Below are 27,998 nucleotides of genomic sequence, written 5' to 3' on the forward strand. Positions count from 1 at the left end.
CATCCGTCTGTCCCGTTCTCCACCCCCCACCCCCAAAAAACTCCCTTTTCAACCCCCCCCTCAGTGGGTGGGTGGGTTTGGGGGTGTCCAGCCCCAGGGGTTCCCCCCCAGGGTCTCAGGGTGTCTGTGGTGTCCCCAAATGTCACCTGCCCTAAGGACAGGATGGGTTGTGGGGTACAGGTGGGATGCTGTCCTTGACCCCCCCGGTCCCTAAATGCCACGAATTGAGCCCCCTACCCCATTGTTGGACCCTGAGCTCAGATGGGGACCCCTCCCCTGCCTTTCTGGGGGCTCCCCCTGTTGGGGCCGGGGCTGCTCGCCCTCCCCCAGCCCCCCCAGCCCCCTGGCACAAGGGCAGCTGTGTCCGCAGCCGCCATAAATCTGGGGCCGAGCCGGAGCGCCGGGAAGCAACCCGGAAAGGCCGATGTTCCCGACAAAGTTTACCCAACAATACGGATGCCAATCGCAACACGCAGCCGCGCGCTGCAAGCCTACAAAGGGCATTTCTGTCCGGGACGGCTTCTTTTTAATTAACGCCGCGGCCCCGTCAGCCGCGCTGGCGGCGGAAACGAAGCTGTAGGGGAAGGAGCGGCCACCCCATAGGTGATGGGGAGCTGCGGGACGAGGAGGTGGTGGGAGATGGCACCGCGTTGGCACCTCCCTGCGTGGCCAGCAGGGTTGGGGTGATGCGTTGTGGGGTCGCTGAGATGTGTTGTGGGGTACCCATGGCACGTTATGGGGGCCCAATGGTGCATTGTAGGGTCCCCAAGATGCATTGTGGGGTCCTCGTGATGTGCTATGGGGGCCCTATGGTGCACTGTGGGGTCCCTGTAATGCATTATGGGGTCACTAGATGTGTTGTGGGGTCCCCATGGTGTGTTATGGGGGTCCTATGGTGCGTTGTGGGGGCCCTGTGATGTGCTATGGGGTCCCTATGGTGCATTGTGGGGTCACTGAGATGTGTTGTGGGATCTCCATGGCACCTTATGGGGGCCCTATGGTGCGTTGTAGTGTCCTCGGGATACATCGTGGTGTCCCTGTAATGGGTTGTGGGATCCCCACGGTGTGTTGAAGCGTTCCCCTGGTGTGAAGTGGCACCCCCATGGCACACTGAGGTGTCCCCATGACATATTGAGGTGTCCCCAGAGAACTGAGGTGTCCCCATGACACATTGAAGCATCCCCATAGCACACTGAGGTGTCCCCATGGCTCATTGTTGTGTCCCCACAGTGCACTGAGGTGTCCCCATGACACATGGAGGTGTCCCCATGGCACACTGAGGTGTCCCGGTGATGGGGACACACACTGGAGGACTTCTTGGAGCTCAGGGCTGATGGATCAGAACCTTGTGGGGCTGCGAAGACCCTCGGGCCGCAGAGCATCCACCAGCCACACCACACAACCCTCCTGCAGGCAGCTCCCGTCCCCACCTCCCAGTGGGGCCTGGAGGCCTCCTGGTGCTGGGGCCTCCAGTTTGGGCCATTTTCCACCCATTTTCACCCACCCGCTCCAGGCCTGGCCCGGCTGCGGCCTAGCACGGGGGGGGGAACCGGGAGCCATCGGTGCCCGGCCTCCTCCTGGCAGCCAGGAGCGGGTGGGGAAGGCTCCCCGGGCACGGCGGTGCGGGAGGAAAGGAACAAAGCCGACCCTTTTAGCAACCCGCACCGCATCTGCAGGCCGGTGGGAAGAGAGGGAGGGTTTCAGCCCCCGTTTTGGTGCGATTTCACGCAGAAAAGGGGTCGGGGACGTCCCACCCCGGACGGGGGGAAGCGCCAGCTCCTCCTCGCCCCCATCTCAGAGGCCCTGCGAGGAGCCCCCTGCCCGGCGCGACGCGAGCTCGGCCGCCTTCGAGGCACGGCTCGGCTCGGCGGGCGGATGAATGGGGCATTGAGGCTCCTGGGGGGGGAGGCAGCGGCGGGGGTATTTACAGAAGCCACGCGTGTGTTTGGGAGGAATGTCAGAGAGGCTGACAACCGGCTCTTTGGAAGCACCGGGCAGAAATCTCGCTCATGTCTAGGAATAAGGATCCAGGAAGGAGGAAAAAAGTCAATATGACCTGAAAATCCCCAGACTGGGACAGGCGGGCTGGGCAAGGTGATTTATTCTATTAATAAGCCAGGGAGAAGGGCAGGGATAAATGCTGAATGCATTTTTGGTGGCCGCAGAGGGCTGGGAGCCGCGCGCGAGCCCCTGTAGGTTAGGGGCACACGCAAGGCACAAGCCGCCTTTGACGGGGCCCTTTTCTCCCTGGCTTTTTTGGAAGCAGGGAGCCAAGGAAAACAAGGGGCGCCTTGAGCTCGGCGCAGGGACGTGGCGAGGGGCTGCTGCGGCCACAAACTGCTGCTCAGGGGGGCTGAGCCCAGCTGATAGCAGAGAAGAGACGCAGCCCCCAGCCTGGGAATGAGCCTGGGAACGGCGCTGAGGCCCCCAGCCCCAAACCCAAGGGCGAGGGCGCCCACCCTAGGGCTGCAAAGGGTTTTTAGCGCTCGCAGCAGCGTTAAGGAAGAGAAAGCGCCGGCTGTTTCCTCCCCGTCACGTTGGGTTAGGTGAGAACCACGAGCACTGAACCTCCTCTGTCTTCGGAGAGCCTGAGCCTGCTGAGAGTGATTTATTTTAACTAGAGGGGGAATTATGCGAGGCAGCCGTCCCCGAGCAAGCCCGGGATGCTAACAAAGACTCCTGCTCCTGGTGCTAGCAGGGCTACGGTTCACAGCTAGTTTTATTTCACAGGGAATCATTACACGCACCCCAAGAAAAGAAAAGATAGCAGTCTTTTTTTTTCCTCAGATCTTTACTTGCAGTAAAAGATAGAAAAAGGTAGTAAATGAACTCAGTATAAAACACACAGAGGGGAGAGGAAGGAGAGGGAAGGATACAAACCAGCCTACAAAGAACACAACGCGGCAGGGGCAAGGGCTAGAAGGGAGAACTTTTTGTACAAAACTACTGCTTACAGGTACAGAAAATGTATAAAATGTCACTCCCTATCTGGAGACAAAAATACAAAAGTGGACATTATTTAATTCTTTACTTATACTTAAAAAGGTTATGTACACGAGAGAACAGAACCAGGGTCAGCTGCTGGGGAAGCCTCTCAAACACCCACCGCTTCCTCCCACATCGCACTTGAGAATAAATTAAAAGAGTTGAAAGAAGGAGCAAAGCCCCACGTGAGCCCAGAGGATTCAGACACCCGGGGTAAAATGTTCAGAAGCCTCAAGGGCCCCCGGATCCCAACTGCGGAAGGGGTTAAGTGCTTCTCAATATTTTACTTCTCCCCCCAGCTGACAGGGATGAAGATCGCTCATCCTCGAGGCTCCCGGGAGGCGCACGCCGAACGTACTCAGATACCTTTGGAAGCACTTCTCAACTCGCTGCCTGCCTTCGCTGCAACCTTTGACCTCGTGTCAGCATTCAGCCCCCAGGCAAAACATGTGCAAAATATCACGGAGAGAGGAGCGATTCATCCTGCTCAGCTGGGGCTGTCCGCACAAGGACAAAGGTGGCAAGAAGCCGCGGCCCCAGCTCCTGCGAGGAGGCGAAGCCAGGGCGGAAAAAACGCAGACTTTGTTCTCTGTCGCTCTGGAAAACGCTTGGAAATATATACAGAACAATTCAACGTTGGCTCTACTCTACAGTAAGTCAAACTTGTACCTGAATTTCCGTAAACACTTGATGCTAAAGAACCGGGAGATAAATTCCTCGAGGGGAAAAGCAGCTCCGCAAAAATGGGACCAAAGTTTTTCCCCCCCCGGAGACCCCCCAGCTCCTGGAGGATGCCCCCAGCCCGGCTGTAACCTCAGGAGGTGACAGCAGGCAGAGGTTGGGGTGGGCGAGGAAATGCTGGCTTTGGGGATGGAGGGGAGGCGATGCAGGAAAGGACAAAGCAAAAACCACTCTGACCAGTGAAAAGGAGTCGAGTCCCACTTCCCGCTTCCTCCCAGCGACTGCTGGCCCAGCCCTCTGCGGGATATCCATGCTGGTGTTCAAGCAGGGCCGCCTCTGTGGGCAAACCCTCCCAACATCCACCCCCAAGCACATTTTCGCCCACCCCCAACCCACTCGCAAACCCCCTCGGTGCAGAGCAGAGCATCCAGAACCACCTAAGTGCTTTCTCCTCCCCTGCAATCCCCCGCCCCGAGAGTCGCGCCGCCGTCGGCACAAAGCTGGCCGCAAAGGGCTGAAAAAGCAGAAAAAATAATAAAAAATAAAGTTCCTCCAATGGCCAAAGCTGCCCCCTCAAGTCTCAGCACCTGAAATTGCTTGTAAAAATAGGTCTCGGAAATACAAAAAAAATAAAATAAAAAGGCAAGTGTGCTTCTGAGCATTTCTATTGCGCATTGGTCCGTGAATGGTGTTTTATCAAAAATATCATACAAGAGTTCGTTTGCTGTTTCTTTGACTGAAGCCCTGGGCAGATCCACGCTGCCATGGCTCAAAACCGCTGAGCTGGGCAAATTTGGGCACTTCTGATACAATCTCGCAGGGAAGCAGCTTTCAGCACAGCGTCATCATAGCAGCTTGCGGTGCAGGATCTCCCAGGCCATTCGCTTTCGGAAATAGGGCATATGTTGCTTTTTTTGGGGAGAAAGAGAGAAAAGAAAGAAAAGGCACATCAGCCCTACAGGACCACACGTCTAACGGCCGCTCTCCTGGGTGCAGCCTTTCTGGGGGCAAGTTTACTTTCAGATTATTTAAAACAGCTCAGTGAACAAGATGGGATTTAGGTAACAACTTTGATGACATTCTCTAAGCAAAATATTAAAATAATCACGCATGGGACACCACACGGAGGCTGACAACGTCAGGTAACCTCAGAATTTCTTTGGATTCAGGCCACAATGCCCTACTTTCTCTGCAACTATGACTGGGTCCTGTTAGGGGTTTGTGAGCTATCACCAGCCCCATGGGTGACGTGCCCCATGCGTTTCAGCGTAACAGAAGGCCTGAGGAAGGCTTCTGAGGAATTTTGCATGGTGTAAAGAACTGCCCCGGTGCCTTGTGTCAGCTCGACTCCACGGAACGTCAGCACAATCCGTGCAGAGGAGCCTTAAACCAATGGAGAAGGGAGCAAAGGGCGCTTGGAAGAATGAGAAGGTGCCCAAGTGTCCCAAACCTGTGCCTCTCCCCGAGCACGAGGATCACGGTGAGGTGGGGTTTACCTGCGTGAAGTTGATGGGCTTGTCTTTGGTAATGCAGTCGGCGTATTTGCAGGCAAACATCCCGCAGTCGCTGCCGTTCATCTGCTGCGGGATCTCCTACAACAAGAGGACACAAACCCAGGCGTCATTCCCCGAGGAGCCAGACCCCAGGTGTCAGCTCAGAGAAGCGAGGAGCCTCTCCCAAACGAGCCCTAACGAAGCGTGGGTGGGTGAATGCCCACGTGAGTAAGGGGAGCTGAGGGCAAGCCTCGTGCAGCAGGGCTCGAGGTGGCACTGTGGCACCCCCTGGCCTCCCTCCCTGCTTCCACGCAGGGCTGGATGGGAATTCCAGCCTGCCACGGAAGCCCTGTGATTTGCTCACCCCCTAGAGTTACCACGAGAACACGGCCACCAGAAAAACCAGCCAGGAAAGGTGCATCCAGGCCAGGAACAAAAGCAAGGACTAAGCCAGATCCCTTCTCCACACCTCAGACTGTGCAAACCCACCTGACTCTTCTTGCTCAGCAGCGACCAGCCATTAGTGTCGAATTCTTTCCTTTTCTTGTCAAGACTTTCCTGTTTTAAGTATTGCCTGTAGGAACGAGAGAACAAAAAGGCTTACTTAGAGGAACGGGGAAAGCCAGCCAGTACACTATATGTCAGTTTACCTAAAGTGTCCTCTGCCATGTTTGCAGAATTAATGCAAAATGGAAGTCCAATATTTTCTTCTCGGTACTGGCCATTTTAAAAAGGGCTCTATAGACCCGGGCTTTGAGACAGCCAAAAGAAGGACCAAGCAGAACCTAAAAACCCGTCCAAAATAAGTACCTGCCAAGCAGAGAGTCAATACCACAAACAAACCAGCGAGCACAAATCTAATTCATCAGAGAGTGACTCAGAGCAGAGAAAAGCTCGGCAGCCACTGGGCTGCCTCAAACTCCAGCCAAGGGAGCGCTGTACTCGAGAGGAGATGTCCGAGACAGCCTCCGACAGCAGCCTGTGAATTGATGCCTCTTGTCTTTTGAGGAGCTTATTTAGCATAAACATAGACAGCAGCAAACGTGTCAGCATCCCAGCAGCTCCCACACAGTCGCCCTGTGTGTAGGGCAGCAAACACACGTCGTGGAGCTCCTCTGCAAGCTGGCGGCAGGTCCGACACGCTGGCAGATCTTCTCCCAGAGCTCTTCACCTGGGTTTCCCTTCCAGTACTGACCTGAGTCTTCCCTACCATGGCAGGAGAGATCGAGAGCGCTTTTGAGGAGAGGCAAAGTGGGGCAGGTGAGCCCAGTGGCCCCGATCTTCTCCGGTAATGTCCAAGAATGGGGGAAGAGGGGAGGTAGCCACGGGCAAAGCCACACCGCAGCCAGCTCTGGAATGGTTTGACAGGACGTGACTCGAGCAGGGAACACAAGCAGGAGCAGCCAGCTGTGTCAGGGGGATGTCAAATGCCTTCTGGAAGCCTTCAGCAGAGGAAGAGGAGCCCCACTGCCAGCCCCATCCCTGCTCCTAGAACTGGAGAACAAGGAAAGCTCGCGGGTACTGCTCCATCTCCTCTGCCCAAAGAAGCTGCCACCAGATTGGCCTAACTGACACCCCCTGGAAGAACAGAAGCAGCGTGGTTTTGTTTTTCCTCAAACACCTCTGGGCTATGAGCTCTGCCTCTCTGAAGACATTTAGAAACTCTCCAAGACAACGCACAAAGCGTACCCAGGTAACTGCCATGCTTTATCCCTTGCGGATATGAATGCCTTAAACCATTTCCCTTACTGGCAGGTACAGAAAGGGGGGCTCAAGAGGGGCACTGACACAAAGTTTGGCTTGAGGGAGCCCAAGGAGACCCCGCTGATGGGCTCAGGATGTTCCTCGGGGCCATAATGGAGCCCCCAGCACCAGCTGCTGCTGCCAGTAGGCAACGTTCAGCTCTGCAGACACCCTCTGTTCATCTCGGTTACCAAAAGGACCAAGAAGATCTACAGAAACCATCTCCTTCACGTCTGTCATCTTCTCGGAACAGTTTGAGGACTCTTCTCGCTGCTGTGGCTGCGATCAGACAGCTTGGAAAGGAGAAGCAGAGGATTCGATGCTGCTGGCTCGAGCGCAGGGGTCAAGAGAGCACCTGGCATGGCAAGAGGCGGGTTTGGCCGGCAGCGCGTGGAGACGTGCCATGTCCCAGCAATCTGATCCACAAAGGCTTGGCTAAAAAGCACCTTGCCATTGGTAAACTCCAAAAAGAGATGGGAGAAGGGGGCGAAGCGACCTGCAGACAAGCCCAGAAGATGCGCGGTGCCGCCCCAGTGCTTATCAGGGGATATTCAGCATCGCAACTCCAAATAAGCCAAAGGAATAAAGAAAACTTCAGGCACGGCAGAGAAAAGCTTCCCCAGACCTGGGCGACGGAGGACAGACAGTGACCTCTGAAGACTTAAAGCACCCAGGGACAGGCCCTGCCAAATTTAACGCCACTGCTGTGAAACGTGCGGGTCCTCGAGGGTTCGGGGGCTGCTGTCTGCTCAGTGACCCCGACTCTCCTGGGCTGCGGACCCCAAACACCCAGGGGCTGCTGAACGAGGAGCAAGAAACGGCAGCAGAACCACGCAGCAGGCTCCGAACGCGGAGCCAGCCCCTTTCCAGTGATCGCATCTCTAGGAAACAGCCAGAAATAGGCTTTGCTGGGTGTTAAAGTGCCGAGGAAGGGAGCCTCCCTTCTGGCAATCCCCCGAGACCAGATCGGGTCCAGACAAGCGTTTTCTATCAGCCTTCATTAGCCGGACACACGCTCCGAGCCCAGTTTCCCAGCACAGGGGCTGCTGGCTGCCAGCAGCTGCTGTAATTGCTCTTGGGAAGCTCCCTGCTCGGCTGCTTTGACTCCGCTGCAGCTTGGACAAGACAACCTCAGCGGGGGGCAAATCCCACAACAGAGCAACTTTCATAGAGAGCGAGATGTCCCCGCATCTCCTCTCCAAAAAAACCCTAACGGATGGAGGAGAAACTCCTCACAACTCGTCCAAACGAAGGCTGAGCTGACTGTCCGCACCGCGATACGAGCGCGGTGCAAACAGTAATTAATTAACAGCCTCGTTTCAGCAGCCACGAACAAAAAGCCTGGCAATTACTGCCTGCCACAGAACCCACTCGAGTTCCCAGCTGAAAAAGGAGCAGTGCAGCATGGCCTGCTCCGCTCGCAGGTGGCAAAACAGGGAGCAAAGCTGCGTGGATAAATAGAGGGATGCTTTGTAAAAGGAACAGGGACGAGCCACCACGCAACGCTGCAGCTCTGTGCACACGGAGAAGGGGTGGGTGCAAGCACGAGACCCCATTTGGCAGCGGGAAGAAACTGGTGAGGTTTGAGCTGAGCTCCAGCATCTGCAGCTTTACCTGCAGCTCAAGCCACAGCTCCAATGCTGACAGGCACAGCTTTGAGTTCTCTAAAAGAGCAAGGAAAGAACTCGCTAGGCACAGCTCATGTTAGTCGTGACCAGAAGCAATCTCCAGCAATCTAGCAGGCACGCAGAGCAGCGAGCACCACGTGCACGGTGTGAGAAATACAGTCCTGGTCCTGCCTAGGTGACACGCTGAATGATTTTTTAAGGAGAAACCGCAAAAAAATGCCTTGACTTCCAACCGCGAGACAGCTTCAGGAGGTGGAACTTAATTGTGCCAGGCCAACTTTGTCAGGACCTCAAGAAGAGAAGTTTGACACGGTTTTAAACATGATTACTTGCCGAATCAGAAACCCACATGCCTGACACCCCCCATCAAACACTGAGGGCTTTTAAATCTCATTTTCCTAAATCTGGAAATGGATTTCTGCCCTCCGCAGCTCACACACACAAAAACCTGAGCAGGTGCCTCGAGGAACTGTTGAAATCAACAGCACACTGCTAAATGCCTGAGAGCCTTGAAGCAAAGGGCATGCGAAGGGAAGCACTTGGAGGGCTGCTGCGAGCAGCAGATAAGATTTCACAGGCACCATCAGCGTTGTGTGCCCCATCCCAAGCCTTCCTCCAGCCCCGGGACACCAGAACCAAGCTTTTAGCAAACTGTGACAGGTTTACGTCTGCTCCAGAACACACACCCAGCGGAGGCGGGATGCCGAGCACCACGTTCCCAAGGAGAAACCCCCACAAAGCAGGGGCAATTTTCCTCAAAATCCTCTCCAGGTCTCCCAACCGAGCCGTGTGAAAGCCCAGACACTAAACAAAGCAGAGCAACCAGGCCAGCTACCAGCCTACAAACATCTGCGGTCCCTGTCACGCCCAACGGCCATTGTATTTCATCAGATTCCCTCCTCGTAAGATGTGGGCTAATTACAGACACTCACCACCTTTAGGAAGCTCTAAAGATTGAAAGCATGAAAGGGTCACTAACCATGAATAGGACCTCCGTCCCTTCTTCCCGGTGTGATCCTCCCACTGCATTCAACCAATAAAAGCCTCCTAAAAGGAAACAGAGGGAAAACAATTACGTCCAGGGCAACAGTGACCTGAAATCCCGGGTCTCTACCACTCAGCCTGCACCTCGCGTCCTCTGGAGCTCTCTACAACCAACCTGGGGACCTGCTTCCTCATCCCAGACCCCTCAATGAACTACGGACGGGACTCCTGGGTCCCCCGCTCACCTCCCAGGTGCTTCACCTCACCAGACGTCCCTGCTTTCTTCCTTGTCCCTGCTTTCTTCCTCAGAACCACAGAAATTCAGGCTGAAAGGAGCCGATTTCACCCAGACCATCCCTGCCCCAAGGCAGGCCAGCTCTGCTCACACCATCCTCAGAGAAACTTTGCACACAGAGGCAGCACAAGCAACGCAGCGAAGCTGAGACAGCTCTGAGCTGTTTCTAAAGATGTCACACATTTCCTTTCTGTTTCCTCCCTTTAAACCAACACCACAGCACCGTGGAAAAGGGGAGACGGCTCCTTGAGCAGTTCTTTAAATCAGCCCAGCATGCACAGAGCACCTGAACTGGAAAAGGCGCTAAGCAGACTGGAAATGATTAAGCGGCATTTGTCTCCTGTCTGCCTTCATCATCGTTAACATTCCTCGACTGCATGAGTGGCACCGCGGCCGACGGCCTCAGCCTCGCGCCACGAGGCTCGGGATCAGGTTCCCAAAAATCAGCGCCGGAGCAAAGCTGAGACGAGAAACAGAACCGAAGGACGACCCCGGGGTCAGCAACGCGGGCTCGCGACTGCGTCTTGTTAAGTCGCTCTGGAATCCGATCGGTATCAGCCCTACGTGACAAGGAGCCTTCGGGAAGAGGCGTTTCCTCCTCCTCCCCTGGGAGAAGGGGCTCGTTTTTATCGCATTCCTGGAGCTCCTTCCAAACGTGGGACAAGAGAGCATCGAGCTGGCTGGTTCTAGATGAGGCAGGCGCGCTCCTCTCTTCGATGTGAGGTGGGGAGGGCCTGCGGACAGCTCCACTTCCACAGCAAAGCTCAGAAGGGTGAAAGCAAAACTTCTCTGCGGCTTGAGGCCAGGAAGAACGGCTCTCACCAGCTCCCTTTGGAGGCTCTGTGTGCCCCACGAAGTCCTGGTGGAGCTCAGGATGAAGAGACCTGGGCAAAGCTTCATCCACGTCCTGATGCGACTCTCCCACACCCTGCAGGTGTTCCCGTGCTCTCCAGAAACTCCTCCTGATCCTCGACACAAGCATGAAAAGCCTTCACGGCCAGGAGACGCCGCTCCTCCAAGCAGCTGCCGGACAAGCAAGGGACCCCTGGGTCCTCGGGGTGTGAGAGGCTGCTTTCCTTCCAAAGATGATGCCCAGCAAGACTGGAAAAGCTCCAAGTCCTTAACAGAGCGGGTCTGAAACCTGCTTATACCTACAAAGGTAACACCAGCCTCACTACAGGATCCTCTGGGAGGAGGAGGCTGGACAGGACTCTCCTGCAGACCAAATTTGCACTGTGTGAGCAGTGGGTGGTGAAACAAAGCCAGGATGTTCCCCTGACTGCCCCTCTCGGGGCCCACGGAGGGGCTGGGCTGTTCCCACCGCAGGGTTGTCGCTTTGCGACCAGAGCAGAGCAAGAAGCCGTCTGATTTTTGAACAGGAACAGCTCAAACAAGCGTTACTCACAACAGGATCCTGCAGGCTTCGCTGTTTATTCCACCCATGGAGTCATAGTAGGTGATGGTTTTCTTCCTGAAGTCTACGACCTACACAAAGAGAGATTCGTTAGGGAGGCAGGAGGCAAGGAGCTCGTCTCCTCGCCCGGACGCACGCTCTGCTAAGCTCAGCCTTGCTAAAAGGCAGGCTTTTCAGCCCATTTCACAGCAGCAAGAGATTGCTGAGGGCTTCGACCTTCCTTGGCACACCACAGCCCTCCCAAACTCCCCTCCCTTGCTGCCGTGTTATTTAAGCACTCCAATCTCTACATCAGGCTCTCCTCAGAGCACCCCGGTGAAACACAAGAGCGCCGTTATCTGCATTGTTAAAGCCACAGACCCAGGGATACGTTTACAGCAGGCTTTGCTCCACCTGACGTCTGCACCCTGGGCTGTTCTTTGGGGCCCCTCGCTCCCTTTTCACATCCTCGCCCACCTCTCTGCCTCGCTGGGCAGCTCACCAACGCTCCCAGGGCTGAACCAGAGCGGGCTGAAAGGCCATGTAGGATCTGGTCCTGCTCAGGGGCCAGGAGAAGGGACGCAGGAGGTGGAGAAAACCGCGCGGTATCATTCACCTGAATCTTTCTGCAACGATCCTGTGGCAGCGTCTCTAAAGGCGAGCTTGTGGGAATGTGGAAATGAGATCTTTCTCCAGAGAATAAGCTAGCCTAACGTGAACTTCACAGTTACCTGTTGTTGTTTTTTTTTTTCCTAAGACTGTTTAAAGACTAAAAGACACCAGAAAGCTACAGCCAGCTTTTCACTCACTTCAAATCTTGTTTCTAGCCACCAACGTGCATTTCTCCCCCCACGCACAAACACCTGACAACTGCCTCTCTCAAGAGCCAGGACATTTTTGATTCAATCACAGGTGAGTTTATAGGACGGTCAGGAATAACAAAAGCACTCACTGCGAGGCACCAGTGCACTCCCAGATGAATAGGCACCAGGAGGAGATCCACGGAGAAGATATCTACTTTCTTAGTCCACCTTTTCACGGCCTGGTACCCCGCTGTTTTTAATTTGGTAAAGAAGAAAGTATTGAACGCGTGAACTGTCGGCAAGCCCTTTTCTTTGCTCCGCTCCATCAGCAAATTCATGTAGAAGTTAATTATCTGGGAAAGAAAAAGCAAGAGTCGCTAAGAAATTACTTTTGCCTCCACCGTCACTCTGCAGACTTGTCTGTTGGGGGGATTTACAATATAAAAGCCCTGAAACCTACAAAAAATCCAGAAATATTTAAGTGCACAGACCCCTAACACTAACATTTACATTTTATCCCCTGATCACGTCCACTGGCAGTCCCAACATTATTTTTTCAAGTGCCTGTTCTACACAGGGATTTCCTCCACAGATCAATCACTCCAGAGCGTGAAGCACAGCCCACGTGTCCTGCTCTGACTTCCTCAGGCAAGGAGGAGGCAGACATTTCTCTCTTGAACCTACTTCTAATTGCCAAAGGACAATGCCTCAATGGCAGGCTCCTCACCTCGTCGTTGAGCCAGTTCAGATTATTGAGGGTCTGAATGTCCTTCCGAGTGATTGTTAACCGAAAAGCTTCGCTGAGGACCTCGTCCTGGTTCCCTCCTCGGAACACGTTCTTGATTTCCTTCTCCATTTCCTACAGGGAGGACACAAACAGCATTGGAAGGGAGAACTCCTGCTTTTCCCATCACAAAGGCTACACGCAAACCCACGTTTGCTCTTTGCTCCTCATAAACTGGCTACAAAACACATGAGAAAAGGGAACAGCCGTCTGTGCCTACGCACAGACCTCAAGAAACTGTATTTGTATTCACAACTGTTACACACACAAGTGTCTGATTCTGTCCACCAGACCCCTGCAGATTTACCTCGGTGATTTCAGGGAATTCCTCTTCGCCATCAGCTGATTTCGCATCCTCTTTCTCTTCTGGGACTACAGTGACGGGGATTTCCTTCTCGAGGGGTACTCGAAGATTCAAATCCACCAGATCCTGCACCGAGTGTTCCTGCAGCCGCTGTGGAAAAAACCTTCAGATTAGACAGCACCCAAGGGAGCCACCTCTCCAGGGCTTGTGAAGAAGCTACGGCAGCATTTAGCCCGGTCACAGGACTACCGAGAGCCTTGCCACGGCAAGGAGAAGCAACAAAGACACCAGAGCTGCAGGAGCAGATTTTTGCCATTTTTCTCTTCTCAATCTGCTTTCTGCTCCGTGCTCTGACATTCTGACTCAGGCTGTTTGTTCAGTAACTGTTTTCTTACCTGGCTCTGCAGCTGTAGGGCCAGTGCTTTCTGTTCTTCAATTTGCCGCCACCTCTCCCGAGCTCGTGAATCATAGACACTAGTCCTGAGAAGCAGAGTTTATGTGAGCAAATCGATATTGATTTCTACACGTCCACACTCACGACAGGAAAACAAAGCAGAAAACATCTACTTACAATTCTTTGATCCACAGTTCTGCCTGGAAGAACGGGGGGCTAGAAAGGGGGAGAAGGACACGTGTAAGTGCTCTCCTGTACATGGAAGGCAATTACCTGAAAACTGATTTGTAATATCCCAGGATATCCTTATTCCGAGAGTGATAAGAGCTACAGACAGATCTGACAGTGATTTGCAGCCAGGTCTCCAGAAGGAGGTTAAGGCATCACCCTACAGCTCCTCTGTCTGTGGCAAACTGCTCTGTCTTGGTAAATCATCCAGTCACCTTCTTTCTACTCTACAATCTCACCTCTCAGCGAAACCAAAAAATTTGGAGTGAATTCCCCCCCTGCTTCCTCCGGATGCCATCTCCAGCCTCTTACCTTGGAGCTGGGGTTCTGGAATCCTTGACCTTGAGCAAAATGACAGAGTCTGACCCTAAAGAGAAAAAGAATAAGGAACGTTGTTATCCCCACAACCACTACCGCCTTCCCCAACTGCTGCAGAAACCCAAACATGGAGAGGGAAGGGAAAAAAAAAGTGATTTTGCCTTTTTTTTTTTTTGATTGCTCGTTTGCTGTTGTTGGTTTTTACCTTCAGACTGCGTGCTAGATGCTGGTACATTTTCTTGTTGCTGCTGGGCAGTGGAGTTTGGGGACTCAAAGATACTGGAGGAATAGCTGGGTGGGGAGTAGAGCGGAGCTTTGTGTGACGGCTGCTCCGGTGCTCCAAGAATGCTGGTTGAGGAACTGGCTGGTGCAATGCTGGGAGCTTCAAACAGCTTCGAGTTCTTGTTGGGAGTTTCTTTCACTATAGTTTTACTGGAATTTGAACACCTGGACCTAGGAACGGGAAAAAGTAAGTTCCCAGAGAACCCACACGGTACCACGTGCTGGGGAAGAGCCTTTTACATACTCACAGGTGGAAGGGGAATAGTGAAGAAGGTTTGGACGTGGAGAATTGTTTTCCCGTCACCATCTGAAGCAACTGCCTGTAGATCTCTCGCTCTTCCTCCCGAACAGTCTGCAGGGAAACAAGCAGAGCACTGTAGCCAACACGATTCAAACAGCGACACCACACACACTGCGGAGGCACACACAGACACCTGTGGAAGTGGAAATTTGACTGGTGCAAGCACATCCAGAGACCCTCAAGAGTCCACCCATCAGCCACGATCCAATTGAGCACAACTCGAAGCCCAGAGCTTGAAGCTCTCGGCCCTTCCCTTTACCTCTTCCGCCGTGCTGATGAAGCGCCGCGGCGTCTTCTTGGGGCTGAGCAGGCTGCGGCGGCACGGGCCGCTCCAGGAAGGGCTGGGAGCGGGTTTGATGGGGAACGCCGAGGCATGGCAGTGGTGGTTCGACTTCCCTACGAAGCTGTTGGACGTCCCGCTGCGAGGGGAGAGGGAAAAGAGCTCCTTTCACCTCACCCTTGTTTTACTCTGTCACCTCGCTCTCCTCCAGCCCCTCAATCAGTCAAGGCCCAGGCTAACCAATTTTGATCAGGAACCAGCTTTAAGAAGGCAAATAAAACCTCACCTGGGAGCTGCAGCCCGGCTCTCAGCTCGGCCTGGAAGCGCTGCTGCCAGTGCCTGATGCCGGCAGGTGGCACTGCGAGGCCGGGGAAGCCCAGGCTGCAAACCCCGGGCCAGACCTTCCCGCCAGATCCCACAGCTCCCCTCTTCCAGCCGCGTCCACAAAATGGCTGAACCCAGCCTCCAGGCACAAAAATCATTCTTTTTTTTTTCCCTTTTTTACACGAGGAGATGCCCTCCCTTCACCCTGCCTCTCCCCGCTCCCACAGCTCACCTGACAGCCTGTTAAAAACACAAGGGCTGTTGGGGAATTTCTCCCGTTTAATTTAATTTCACACACTGCAACCAAACCTTCTCCATTACAGGGATTTTCCAAAGGAACGAGACTTGCCCTGACCTGGAGGCACCACCCTACTGAAGGGGCTAACGGCACATTTTCAGCACAAAACCCCACGCTTTGTGCCTCTCTCCTGACCTCCCATGGGTGTAACTGCTCCATTCCCACCTGGGTGCTCCCAGAACTCCAAGGTTTCTCCCAAAACCACCCCTTCCCTCTTCCACCACACCCGCTGAGCTTCACAAAGAGGCTCCAGGCTGCGGCAGGTCAAAACCTTCACACTGCTCCTGCTTTTCTTATCACACCTCCAGCAGAGTGGCCAGGAGAGGTCCCCTTGGCTGGTCAAAGCCTAACCACCTCTTTCTCCCCCCCAAAATCACAGCATCCCTCCTTCCTCCATCCTAAACGGCCCCATCAGGGTGCCTGCAAGACACCTGGACTTCTGCACAGGCTCAGCACCAGCCTCTCACGTTACCTTCCACGAGAGAGAGGTGACCCCACACCATTAATCATTTCCACTCTCAGAAACACCGCCTGCACCCTTTGGGAAGCGCCTTTATGGGGCGGGTTCAAAACAACCCAAAAGCTCCCAAATTAGCACACCAACCCCTCCCGCTGACACCAACTCACCACCAAATCCCACCCCGAACTCGCTCTGAGTACCCCCAGCAGGCTGCGAGGGGAAAATTCCCCCCCCACGGCCCCGCACGCACCTGGGGATTTTGCGAGCCTCGAGGTAGGAGCCGCGGCTCAGCCGGGGCTTCGGTGGTGCAGAGCCCAGGGTGGGCACCAAACCCCTCCACTGCCCGTTGGCGCTGGACCCAAAGCCTCGAGGTTCTGCTGCTGGCCGGAAGGTCTCGGGGCACGGGACTTCTGTGGGGGGAGAAACAGAAAGGTAAGGAGTTTATGAGGAGCAAATCTTCCTCCCCACGCTGCTGTGGGGAAGGAATGGGTGAAAAAATGATGAAAAAAACACTCTGAGGTTGAAAACTCTCTTACCTGGTCTGTAATTGAGAGCGCACGAGGCGTTTCCAGCAGGGCACGCAAAGCCACCGATCTTGTTTGGTAGAAACTGCGTGGAGAGATCACAGCTCTGCATCAGGAATAAAGCACAGCTCGGAAATTAAACCCCGGGGGCAAGAGAGCCACAGAGGGAGGCGATGACGAGGGGCTGCTCCTCTCCCTCCTTGGGTTCCAAACCGTTACAAGCTCTTACTAACGGTTAGAAACGTCCCTTCTGTTGCCAGAGGAATAAAACGGTTGCAAACACTGGCCTGGCAGGGCAGCACCTCGCTGTCAGGGTGCTGCTCGCCCTCCTGACCCCACTAAATCCCTCCCTGCCAGGAGGGATTGCAGTTTTAACGAAGAGGAGAAAGATGAGCTTCGTTTCCATCTCATTAAAAGCCAAAACCTGGTTCTGTGGCCACGCTGGAGCTCCTGATTCCAGGAGCCAGCAGCTCGGGAAGCGCAGGGCGTTACCACCACGGGGCACTTTGCACGCCCATGGGGTTTGGAGTGGAACAGCATGGCTCGGCTGGATGGGAACCCCAAAAATTGAGCCCCCCGGCCTCCTCCAGGCCAACCAGATGCTGAAGCAAACAGGCACAGGGCATCAACACCAGCGGGGTCGCCTCCCGGCCCTGCTGGCCCCAAGCTGGACATCCCGAGGCTCCTGGCCTCTACTCCAGCCTCTGTCCCAGCCTCTCCGCCCCTGTCCCGTCCCTACCACCCTTTTTTAAGTCTCAGAGCCCAGAATTGTGCACGTGATGCTTGTGGTGAGGCCGAGCAGCGCCTGAGGCACCCCAAAAAGACCCAAAGAGCAGCAGAATCCCCAAAGGGGGGAGCCCCAAAGGGTCTCATGGTGGTGGCGGGGGGGAACGGAGACGAGGCGTGTGACAAACCTTGGTGTCGGGCTGGCCCAGCGTGTCCCGCAGGCCGGCCCGGGGCTGCGGGGGGAAGGCCTTGAAGAGCGAGCCGTGGTTGGGGTGCGCGGCGTCCCTGGCCTCCATCCTCATCGGGTCCGGGGCTGCTTGGGGGAATAAAAGGGAAAAAGAGGGGGGGGAGAATCAGACCCTGAGAGGTGTGCTTGGGGCTGCTTATGGGAATAAAAGGGAATTGGGGGGGGGGGGAATCGGACCCTAATAGATGGGCTCGGGTTTCTTTATGGAAATAAAAGGGAACGGGGGGGTGGGACGGGCCCTGGTGGATGTGATCAGGGGGAATAAAAGGGAACGGGGGGGAAACGGATCGGATCCAAACGGCTGAGAGTGAGGGGGGGAACCGGGGGGAGAACCGGGAGGGGGGAGGGAGCCAGGGGGGGACCAGAGGAGGGGGCCAGGGGGTCGGGGGGGACCAGAGGAGGGAAGCTGGGGTGGCTGGAACGGGAACCAGGAGAAGAAGCGGGGGGGGGAACCGGGAGGGGACGTGGGGACCGGGGGGGGACCGAGGGGGGACCGAGGGGGGAAGCGGGGAGGGGCAGGGGGGAACCGGAGAGGGAACCGGGGGTAGGGGAGGGGAAATCTAAGGGGAGAAACCGGAGCGGGGGCCGTGAGGGGACACCGGGGGCCCTCCCGGCCGCTCCCCACCGCCCGGCCCCGGGGGGGGAGCCCGGGTATAACGGGGGGGGGGCCCCGAGCGGGCCCCGGTCCCCGCCGCAGCCCCTCCCGGCCCCCCCCTCCCCCCGCTCCGGGCCCCCCTCACCGGTCCCGGTCCCGGTTCCGGTTCCGGTCCCTTCCCGCTCTCACCGGAAGCGGAAGTGGCCCCGGGGCGCCCGCGCGCCTCTGCCGGGCTCGGCGGCGGCGGCGGCGGCTGCCGGCAACGAGGCGGGCGGAAGCGGAAGTTGGCGCCGCCGGAAGTGACGAAGGATCCGGGAGGGGAGGGGGGAGAGGGAGGGAGATGGAGGGGGGGGAGGGCGCCCCCTGGTGGTGGGGAGGTCCCGGGGGGGGTTGGGGGGGTTTGAGGGGGGTTGGGGGGGGCAGGGGGGGTCTATTGGGGGAGGTGGGGGCTTCTAGGGGGGGTGGGGTGAGGTTTTAGGGGGCCTGGGGGGGTCTGAGGGGGTCCATTGGGGGAGGGGGGGCCCTGAGGGGGGGCTATGGGGGGCGGGGGGGGGGCAGGGAGGTCTGGGGGGGGCTCAGGGGGTTATTGGGGGTGGAGGGAGCAGGGGGGGTCTGGGGGGGGTCCTGGGGGAGTTATGGGGGGGCAGAGGTGGGCTGGGGGGGCCCTAGGGGGGGCTATGGGGAGGGGGGGGCCCGGGGGTTTATGGCGGGGCGCTTGGGGGGGGGCAGTGGGGGGCTGGGGGGGTCATGGGGAGGGCACAGGGGGGCCATATGGGGGCCAGTGGGGGTCTGTGGGGGGGGTTCCTGGGGAGGGGGCTATGGGGGAGGCCAATGGGGGTCTGTGGGGGCCTATGGGGAGGGGGTATCTGGGGGGGGAGGGCATAGGGGGGCCATAGGGGCGGCCAGTGGGGGCTTATTGGGGGGGGGGGGGGGCCTAGAGGGTGGAATCCATAGGGGGAGGCCAATGGGGGTCTGTGGGGGTCCATAGGGGGCAGCCAGTGGGGGTCTGGGGGGGGGGTGTGGAGGGGGGTGAGCACCCTATGGGAGAGCCCCCTGTGGAGCAGCGTCACCCTACGGGGTGGGGGGGGGAATCACACGGCCGATCCCGTTCCAAATTCCCCCCCTGCGGGAGATCCCCTTGCAGCCGATCCCATTACAGCCGATCCCATTATAACCGATCCCGTTACAGCCGATCCCATGACAGGCGGTCCCCGTGGCCGATCCCCGGGGGCGATCCCGTTACAGCCGATCCCGTTACCGGTGATCCCGTTACCGGTGATCCCGTTACCGGGGATCCCCTCACCGCCGACCCCCCTGGGCCATGGGGGCTCTCCCCGAGCTCTCCCCCGAGGCCGCCCGGCTCCTGGCCTCGGCTGCGCTCGGCCTCGCTGCCCTCCTCGTCCTCCTCACCCTCCTGCCGCCAGGTCAGAGCCCTGGGACCAGTGAGGGACAGGGACTGGGACCAGTAAGGGAACAGGGACTGGGACCAGTAAGGGAACAGGGACTGGGACCAGTGAGGGAACAGGGACTGGGACCAGTGAGGGACAGGGACTGGGACCAGTGAGGGACAGGGACTGGGACCAGTAAGGGAACAGAGCATGGGACCAGTAAGGGAACAGGGACTGGGACTAGTGAGGGACAGGGACTGGGACCAGTAAGGGACAGGGACTGGGACCAGTGAGGGAACAGGGACTGGGACCAGTAAGGGAACAGGGACTGGGGCCAGTGAGGGACAGGGACTGGGACCAGTAAGGGAACAGGGACTGGGACCAGTGAGGAACAGGGACTGGGACCAGTGAGGGACAGGGACTGGGACCAGTGAGGAACAGGGACTGGGACCAGTCAGGGACAGGGACTGGGACCAGTGAGGGAACAGGGACTGGGACCAGTAAGGGAACAGGGACTGGGACCAGTAAGGGAACAGAGACTGGGACAATGAAGGAGGTCAAACTGGGGTCAGCAGGGAATAGAGACTGGGACCAGTAAGGAGGGCAGCCAGGGACCAGTAAAGGAACAGAGCCTGGGACCAGCAGGACCCCTCCCCTGGGACACAACGCCCCCCCCTAGGCCCCCAGACCCCCCCCACGCCTCAGTTTCCCCCCAAACCTCCCCATTTTTACACCAGGCTGCAGGAAAAAAAACAAAAACAAAAAAAAACATTTTGCCATTTTGCATCAAAACAACCCCAGAGGTGGCACCGGGGGGGCGGGGGGGGGGGGTTGGGGACAACCCAGTGCCACGTCCCCCCCCCCCCAGTGCCACCCCCGGGGCCGCCCCTCCCTCCCGGTGCCCGATTTAGGGGCTGACGCGGGGCTCGCTGTCACTTCGCCGCGTGACACCGGGGCCGCGCTCGGTGCCTCTCCGCCGCCACCGAGCCCCCCCCCACACAGCCCCCAAAAGTTTGTTTTTTTTCCCAATTTCCCTCTTTTTTCAGCCAAGAAGATGGCGCAGCCGCCGAAGGCCTGCGTGCACACGGAGAACCTGGGCGCCGGCAAAGCCATCGCCGTCCTCACCTCCGGGGGGGACGCGCAGGGTAAGGATGGGATGGGACCCCCCAAAAACCCACCCTGGTTGGGCTGTTTGGGGATAAAACAGGCTAAAATGGGGCAAAATGGGATAAAACGGGGCTTGCATGCGCCTGGCTCTTGGGACTCGTTGCTTGTTGTGTCCCCCAGGTGGTTTTTGGGGGGGTCCCCGCGGGCTGGGGGGGGACAGGAGGGTTTGGAGCTTGGGGGTGACGCGGTAACGACCGCCAAGAATGGTTTGCGATGACAATTTCCAGTCCCGATTTGGTGTAAATTATAGGAATTTTTGCTAATTGCCCCGCACGGGGACGCGATCACCCCGGTGCTGCCAGCAGCCCTGGCGGGGATGTCCCTGAGGTCCCCAAACCGGGGACACGCAGCGCGGGGTGGCCGAGGGAAGGAAGCCAAAACAGCCAAAACCTGAGGGTTTTGGGCAGCGGGATGGCCCAAAACCGCTCAAATTGAGCCCAATTTTGCTGTCTGCCCTCGAAGGGGCCCTCATCCAGGCCGGGGGCTCTGCTTTGCCTCAGCGCCACCGCGGCGTGCCACCAGCTGTCCCCAACACCGGCGTCACGCGGCCCCGGTGCCGCTAAATGTCAGCGGGGCAAAAATAACCCGCAGCTGCGGGGCCGGGGGGGGGGCGAGGAAAACAAACAGGGAGCTTTGCGAGATTAGGGCTGGGGGCGGGGGGGGGACACGGGGATGGCTTTAGGGCCCCCCCCCAGCCCCGGATTTGGGGACTCTCCTCTCCCCGCAGGCATGAACGCGGCCGTCCGCGCCGTGGTGCGCGTGGGCATTTACACGGGTGCCAAAGTCTACTTCGTGCACGAGGTTGGTGCCCCCCCCGCCCCAATTTTACCCCCCCCAAACCCCCACGGGGACCCCAAATCACCGCCGCTTCCCCCCCCCCAAAATTTTGCAGGGCTACCAGGGGCTGGTGGACGGCGGGGACAACATCAAGGAGGCCACCTGGGAGAGCGTCTCCATGATGCTGCAGCTGGTGAGCCGGGAAGCGGGGGACACTGGGGGGGGGGGGGGACACGGTTTTGCCCCCCCCTTGACCTTCTCAGCTGTAACCCAACGCCACGGGGGCGAAGGGCCGAGCCCGAAAATAACCCGAAACCGGAGCCTCCCGCTGGCACCCGCACGGCGGGGAGCACGGCGCCCGTTTTCGGGGTGCCGCTGCCTGTTTTTAAGGACGATTAATCCTTTTTTTTTTTTTTTTTTGGGGGGGTGGGTGCCCCCCAGGGCGGCACGGTCATCGGCAGCGCCCGGTGCCAGGATTTCCGGACGCGTGAGGGGCGCCTGAAAGCCGCCCGCAACCTGGTGAAGCGCGGCATCACCAACCTCTGCGTCATCGGCGGCGATGGCAGCCTCACCGGCGCCGACACCTTCCGTGCCGAGTGGAGCAGCCTCCTGGCCGAGCTGCTGAAAACAGGTACGCCCCCCCCCCAAAAAAAAATAAATTTCCCCCTGTTGGGCTTTCAGCACCTTGCTTTAAACGCGTTTGGCACAAAAATGTGGTTTTCGCCACACCAGGATTTGGGCAGTTTTGCCCCAAATGGGTAGGGGGAAGCAGCGGGAAGGGGGGGTGTTGCCCCACACCCCCGCCACCCCCTTTTTTTTTTTTTAGGGGGGATCACGGCGGAGGAGGCGAAGAAGTCGAGCTACCTGAACATCGTGGGCATGGTGGGCTCCATCGACAACGATTTCTGCGGCACCGACATGACCATCGGCACCGACTCGGCGCTGCACCGCATCATGGAGATCGTGGACGCCATCACCACCACGGCCCAGAGGTGACACGGGGACGGCCCCGTCCCATACCCAGGTCCCCCCTATTTCCCCGTGGTGTAACTTGGCCCCGCGTCTCTCGCAGCCACCAGCGGACGTTCGTGCTGGAAGTGATGGGTCGGCACTGCGGGTACGTCCCCACGCTGCCTCCGGGAGCTGGATCCTGATGAAAAACGGGGAAAATGCCCCAAACGGCCTCTTTTTCTGCCCCCGCAGCTACCTGGCTCTCATCACCTCCCTGGCCTGCGGCGCCGACTGGGTCTTCATCCCCGAGTCCCCCCCCGAGGATGACTGGGAGGACCACTTGTGCCGGAGGCTGACGGAGGTAGGGTGGGCTCTGGGGGGGTGCCACCTGCCTGTCCCTGACCCCATCCCTGTCCTTGTCCCTATCCCCATCCCTGTCCCCATCCTTGATCCCATTCCATACCTTTTCCCGTCCTTGTCCCCATCCCCATCCCTGTTTTATCCTTGTCCCTATCTCCAACCCCATCCGTTTTGTCCCCATCTCCGTCCCTGTCCCTGTTCGGTCCCCATCCTTGTCCCCATCCCATCCCATCCCTGTTCCTGTCCCCATCCCCATCATTATTTTGTCCCCATCCCATCTCTGTTTCTGTCTCCATCCCCACCCCCATCCTTGTCCCTATTCCTGTCCCCATCCCATCCCCGTTCCTGTCCTTGTCCCCCCTCCCCGTTCCCATCCCTATTTCTCCCCCATCTCTGTCCCCACCCTGCTCCATGTCCCCGTCCCCCTTCCTGTCCCCCTCCTCACCTCCCCCTCTCCCCCAGACCCGCCTGGGCGGCTCGAGGCTGAACATCATCATCGTGGCCGAGGGCGCCATCGACAAGCACGGCAAGCCCATCACCTCCGACGACATCAAAAACGTAAGCGGGATGGCAGGAGCCCCATTTCCGCCCCCATTTTTGGTTCGGGGGGGGGTCTGGGCACCCCATCCCTGAGCCAAACCCTCCGTCTTGCAGCTGGTGGTGAAACGTTTGGGCTATGACACCCGGGTCACCATCCTGGGCCACGTGCAGCGCGGCGGGACGCCCTCCGCCTTCGACCGTGTCCTGGTAGGTGGCTCCGTCCCCCCGTCCTGTGCCAGTCCCAGCTGAGCGGGGCCGTGGTGACGTCCCCATCCCCAACCCTGTCCCAAAACCTGTCCCTGTCCCCCCAGGGCAGCCGCATGGGCGTGGAAGCCGTCATGGCCCTGCTGGAGGCCACCCCCGAGACCCCTGCCTGCGTCGTCAGCCTCTCGGGCAACCAGGCTGTGCGCCTGCCCCTGATGGAGTGCGTGCAGGTGGTGAGTGTGGGGCAGGGACACGGAACAGCTCGGGCTGCTGCCGTGCGAACCCACCCAGCACGGTGCAAACCCCCCACGTGCGGTGCGCAGTCGTGCAGTGTGCTGCAGGCCTGGCTGGCGTGGTGCAAACCCAGCTGGGTGCGCTGCAAACTGGCTGGTGCAGTGGAAATCCATCTGGTATGGGACAAAAACTGACCAGCATGGTGCAAAACAACCCCTGGCATGGCGCAAATCCGTCTGGTATGGGGTAAAAACATCCAGCACGGTGCAAACCCATTTGGCATGGTGCCAAAACATCCCTGGCACAGTGCAAACTCATCTGGTATGGGACAAAAACATCCAGCACAATGCAAACCTACATGGTATGGTACAAAACCATCCCTGGCACAGTGCAAACTCATCTGGTATGGGACAAAAACATCCAGCACAATGCAAACCCATCTGGTATGGTACAAAACCATCCCTGGCACGGTGCAAACGCATCTGGCATGGTGCAAAACCCACCCCTGGCATGGTGCAAACCCATCTGGTATGGGGTAAAAATGTCTTGCACAGTGCAAGCCCATCTGGTATGGGGTAAAAACATCCAGCAGAGTGCAAACCCATCTGGTATGGGGCAAAACCATCCCTGGCGCAGCGCAAACCTGTCCCTGGCATGGTGCAAACCTAGCCAGTGCTGTGAAAATCTGGCCAGAGTGATGCAAAACCATCCCGCGTGGTGCAAACTCGGCCGGCACGATGCAAAACTCATCCAATGTGACACAAAACCCAGCCAGCGTGGCACAAACCCATCAGCATGGCACAAACCTAATGGGCACGGCACAAACCTGCCCGTCTCTGCTCCCCGCAGACCAAAGATGTGACGACGGCAATGAACGAGAAGCGCTTCGACGATGCCCTGAAGCTGCGGGGCCGGTGAGCACCCACAGCACCCACAGCCCCCAGAGCACATCCCTCGTGGGGCTCTGCCCATCCCCAACGCTCCCTCAACTCTCCCTATTTTATTTTATTTTATTTTATTTTATTTTATTTTTATTTTTCATTTTATTTTATTTTTCATTTTATTTTATTTTATTTCATTTTAATTTATTTCATTTCATTTTATTTCATTCCATTTCACTATTTCATGCCATTATTTCATTATTTTCTTTTTCTTTTTGCAGGAGTTTCCAAAACAACTGGAACGTGTACAAGCTGCTGGCGCACATCCGCCCGCCCTCCACCAAGGTGAGGCATTGAGGAGGGGGCGACGGGGGGCACCCCGAACCCCCCTAAAACCATCTCCTCGCCCCCCCCCAGAGCGGCTACACGCTGGCCGTGCTCAACGTGGGCGCCCCGGCCGCCGGCATGAACGCGGCCGTGCGCTCCACCGTGAGGATCGGCCTCATCCACGGGCACCGCATGCTGGCGGTGCACGACGGCTTCGAGGGGCTCGCTTTTGGGAAGGTGGGTGAGGAAATGGGGGGGGGAAAGGGGGTGCACGGGGGAAGGGTGCAGCCCCCAAACCTGCAGCCCCCAGGGGTGGGGCTCCCCTTGCAGCCTTGCTCGGGTGTACCCCAATATTGATGCCCGACCTGCACGGTGAGGTCGGTGCGCCCCAAAACTCTCCTCTTCCTTCTTCTCCCCCCTCCCCGCCCCCCAATTTTTGTGTTTGGCTTCCCCCCCCAGGTGGAAGAGATCAGCTGGGAGAGGGTCGGCGGCTGGACGGGGCTGGGTGGCTCCAAGCTGGGGACGAAGAGGTAACGCCGCCCCGCGCAAACCCGGGTGTGGGGGCCCGGGCAAAGCCCACCCCCGGAGGTTTTACTCCCCCCCCCCCTCCACCATGCTTCGGCCAGGACCTTGCCCAAGAAATACTTCGAGGAAATCAGCGCCAACATCAGCAGCTTCGGCATCCACGGGCTGATCATCATCGGGGGCTTCGAGGTGAGCGGGGCAGCAGTGGGACAAGGGTGGGGGGCAGCTCCTGGCGCCTGTGCCCTCATTTTTGGCTGCCCCCCCCCAAAAAAAAAACCTTCCCAAGGCCTTCACGGGCAGCCTGGAGATGATGGAGGGCAGGGCCAAGTTCGAGGAGCTCTGCATCCCGCTCTGCGTCATCCCCGCCACCGTCTCCAACAACGTCCCCGGCTCCGACTTCAGCATCGGCGCCGACACCGCCCTCAACACCATCACCACGGTGCGGCACCCAGCCCCCCCGCTTCCCCCCGTTAATTAGTCGCCCCGTTAATTAGACGCCGCCCCCACCCTGGAAATGTTTTCTTGCTGCCCTGCAGACCTGCGACCGCATCAAGCAGTCGGCGGCGGGCACCAAGCGGCGCGTGTTCATCATCGAGACCATGGGCGGCTACTGTGGCTACCTGGCCACGCTGGCGGGGCTGGCGGGGGGCGCCGACGCCGCCTACATCTACGAGGAGCACTTCAACATCCGTGATCTGCAGGTGGGGGCCCCCCCCCAGCACACAGCACCCCCCTCCCATCCCCAGGGCACCGCGGAGGGGCCAGGGCTGTGTTCGTCCTCTTGGTGTGCCCCAAATGGAGCCTGGTTGGAGGGGTGGGGGCTGCCTCGATCCCTGTGTATCCCCCCCCAAATTGATTGCCATTTTAGGGGTGGGGGCTGCATTTATACTTGCTCACATCCCCCCCAATCTGAGCCCCATTTTCAGGGTGGGGGCTGCCTCGATCCCTGCCTGTGTCCCCCCCAAATTGAGCCTCATTTTAGGGGTGGGGGCTGCATTTACCAATTCTTGTGTCCCCCCAAACTGAGCCCCGTTTTAGGGCTGGGGGCTGCCTTCATCCCTGCTCACACCCCCTCCCCAGCCAAGCACCACCGCAGGGACAGGGCCACCCCATTAATCCCCCCCCCGTGCTTCCAACACCCACATCCCACCCGGCTTTTCCTCACCCCCCCAGATCAACGTGGAGCATTTAACCGAAAAAATGAAGACGACAGTGAAGCGGGGGCTGGTGCTCAGGTAAGGACGAGGCCGGGGGGGGCCCCATGCCTTCGAGATGCCCCCCCCTCGAGCCCGGCCTCATCTCCTCATGCAGGAACGAGCGCTGCAACGAGAACTACACCACCGACTTCATCTACAACCTCTACTCCGAGGAGGGGAAGGGCATCTTCGACTGCCGCAAGAACGTGCTGGGGCACATGCAGCAGGTACGGCTGTGCCCCAAACCCCCCCCGCGAGGGGCTGGAGCCCCCCCGGGATGCAGCTCTCCCTGCTCTGCCCCATCACCCGGTGCCGTTTGTCCCGCAGGGCGGCACCCCGACCCCCTTTGACAGGAATTTCGGCACTAAAATGGGTGCTAAGGCGGTGGCTTGGATCACTGGGAAGATCAAGGAGTGCTCCCGGCACGGTGGGTCCTGAGGGGGGGTCGCGGGGATCAGAAATAAACCAAACCCCCCCCCGCACACGTGCTTGGGGGTCTCGGGGAGGGGGGCGAGGCGCTGAGGCTGCTGCTGCCCCTCCTTGCAGGTCGCATCTTCGCCAACACGGCCGACTCAGCCTGCCTGCTGGGCATGCGTAAGCGCAGCCTCGTCTTCCAGCCCATCACCGAGCTCAAGGAGCAGACAGATTTCGAGTAGGTGCCCCCCCTACACCCCCCCGGGGCCGGGGAGGAGGAGGAGGAGGAAGGCTGGGAGCGCAGCCGGGGGTTCACGCTGCCCTCTCCCCCCTCGCAGGCACCGCATCCCCAAGGAGCAGTGGTGGCTGAAGCTGCGCCCCATCCTGAAGATCCTGGCCAAGTACAACATCGAGCTGGACACCTCGGAGAAGGCGCACATGGAGCACGTCCGGCAGAAGAGGATCTCCCTCGAATCCAACATCTGAGGGGCGACCGGGGGCCCCGCGCAGCTTTCCCGGTTGGGGGGGGCATCCTCGGGGTAAATTCGGGCTGGGTGAGACCCGGCCCGGGGGTGTTTCGTGGGCTTTGTGAGCAGAGCGGCGCTTCCCCAGCGGCGGGGAGAGCGAGGGCTGTGTCCCCAGTGCCCCACGGGCAGCTCTTTAGTTCTGAATTCCCAATTAAGACGCTTCAATAAAACTGGCACCGCTCACGGCGGCGGCAAACTCACCCGTGTGCGGAGGGAAACGCGGCTCCCTCGTGGCTCCCACCCCTTGCTCGACCCCACAGCTGTGTTCCCAGCATGGTGCAAGGAATTAAAGCACTAAAATCTTCTTTTTTCCCCCCACGTTTCTCCCATTGCAGCCAGCACCCAGCTTTACCTTCCTTACCCCACCCCAGGTGCCCGTTGCAGCTCTCCCGGAGGATCCCTGGCTGCCAAGGTGGTGCCAAAACTGTGCCCCACCC

General features: G+C 58.2%; 2 protein-coding genes across 7 annotated transcripts; one reads left to right on the plus strand and one right to left on the minus strand.

Moving 5' to 3' along the window:
• Window positions 1-2,772: 2,772 nt before the first annotated feature.
• Window positions 2,773-18,376, minus strand: SENP1 (SUMO specific peptidase 1). 6 transcript variants are annotated; one of them, XM_072031945.1, is made up of 17 exons: window positions 18,260-18,376; window positions 17,417-17,541; window positions 16,515-16,587; window positions 16,229-16,388; window positions 14,876-15,035; window positions 14,564-14,667; window positions 14,239-14,486; window positions 14,028-14,082; window positions 13,665-13,703; window positions 13,489-13,573; window positions 13,097-13,243; window positions 12,733-12,864; window positions 12,155-12,358; window positions 11,215-11,294; window positions 5,649-5,733; window positions 5,163-5,258; window positions 2,773-4,574 (listed from the first exon to the last, which is right to left on the minus strand). In XM_072031945.1, exons 2-17 carry the CDS (start codon window positions 17,528-17,530, stop codon window positions 4,512-4,514), a joined length of 1,845 nt encoding a protein of 614 aa, XP_071888046.1. In that variant the 5' UTR covers window positions 17,531-17,541; window positions 18,260-18,376; the 3' UTR covers window positions 2,773-4,511. The 6 variants fall into 6 exon arrangements, with proteins under 6 accessions (XP_071888046.1, XP_071888042.1, XP_071888047.1 ...); XM_072031941.1 differs by having other exon boundaries at window positions 16,515-16,608; XM_072031946.1 differs by having other exon boundaries at window positions 18,216-18,368.
• A 969-nt stretch (window positions 18,377-19,345) lies between these two features.
• Window positions 19,346-27,761, plus strand: PFKM (phosphofructokinase, muscle). Its single transcript, XM_072031934.1, has 23 exons — window positions 19,346-19,494; window positions 20,505-20,603; window positions 21,353-21,426; window positions 21,518-21,595; window positions 21,844-22,033; window positions 22,229-22,394; window positions 22,475-22,519; window positions 22,606-22,714; window positions 23,176-23,271; window positions 23,368-23,460; window positions 23,565-23,690; window positions 24,541-24,605; window positions 24,854-24,917; window positions 24,990-25,136; window positions 25,359-25,429; window positions 25,526-25,613; window positions 25,711-25,863; window positions 25,961-26,125; window positions 26,598-26,659; window positions 26,736-26,847; window positions 26,948-27,047; window positions 27,167-27,272; window positions 27,373-27,761. The coding sequence occupies exons 1-23, from the start codon at window positions 19,392-19,394 to the stop codon at window positions 27,518-27,520; spliced, it is 2,460 nt and encodes an 819-aa protein (XP_071888035.1). The 5' UTR covers window positions 19,346-19,391; the 3' UTR covers window positions 27,521-27,761.
• Window positions 27,762-27,998: the final 237 nt, after the last annotated feature.

Source organism: Anas platyrhynchos, chromosome 34, assembly GCF_047663525.1.
Source record: "Anas platyrhynchos isolate ZD024472 breed Pekin duck chromosome 34, IASCAAS_PekinDuck_T2T, whole genome shotgun sequence".
Classification (NCBI taxonomy): domain Eukaryota; kingdom Metazoa; phylum Chordata; class Aves; order Anseriformes; family Anatidae; genus Anas; species Anas platyrhynchos.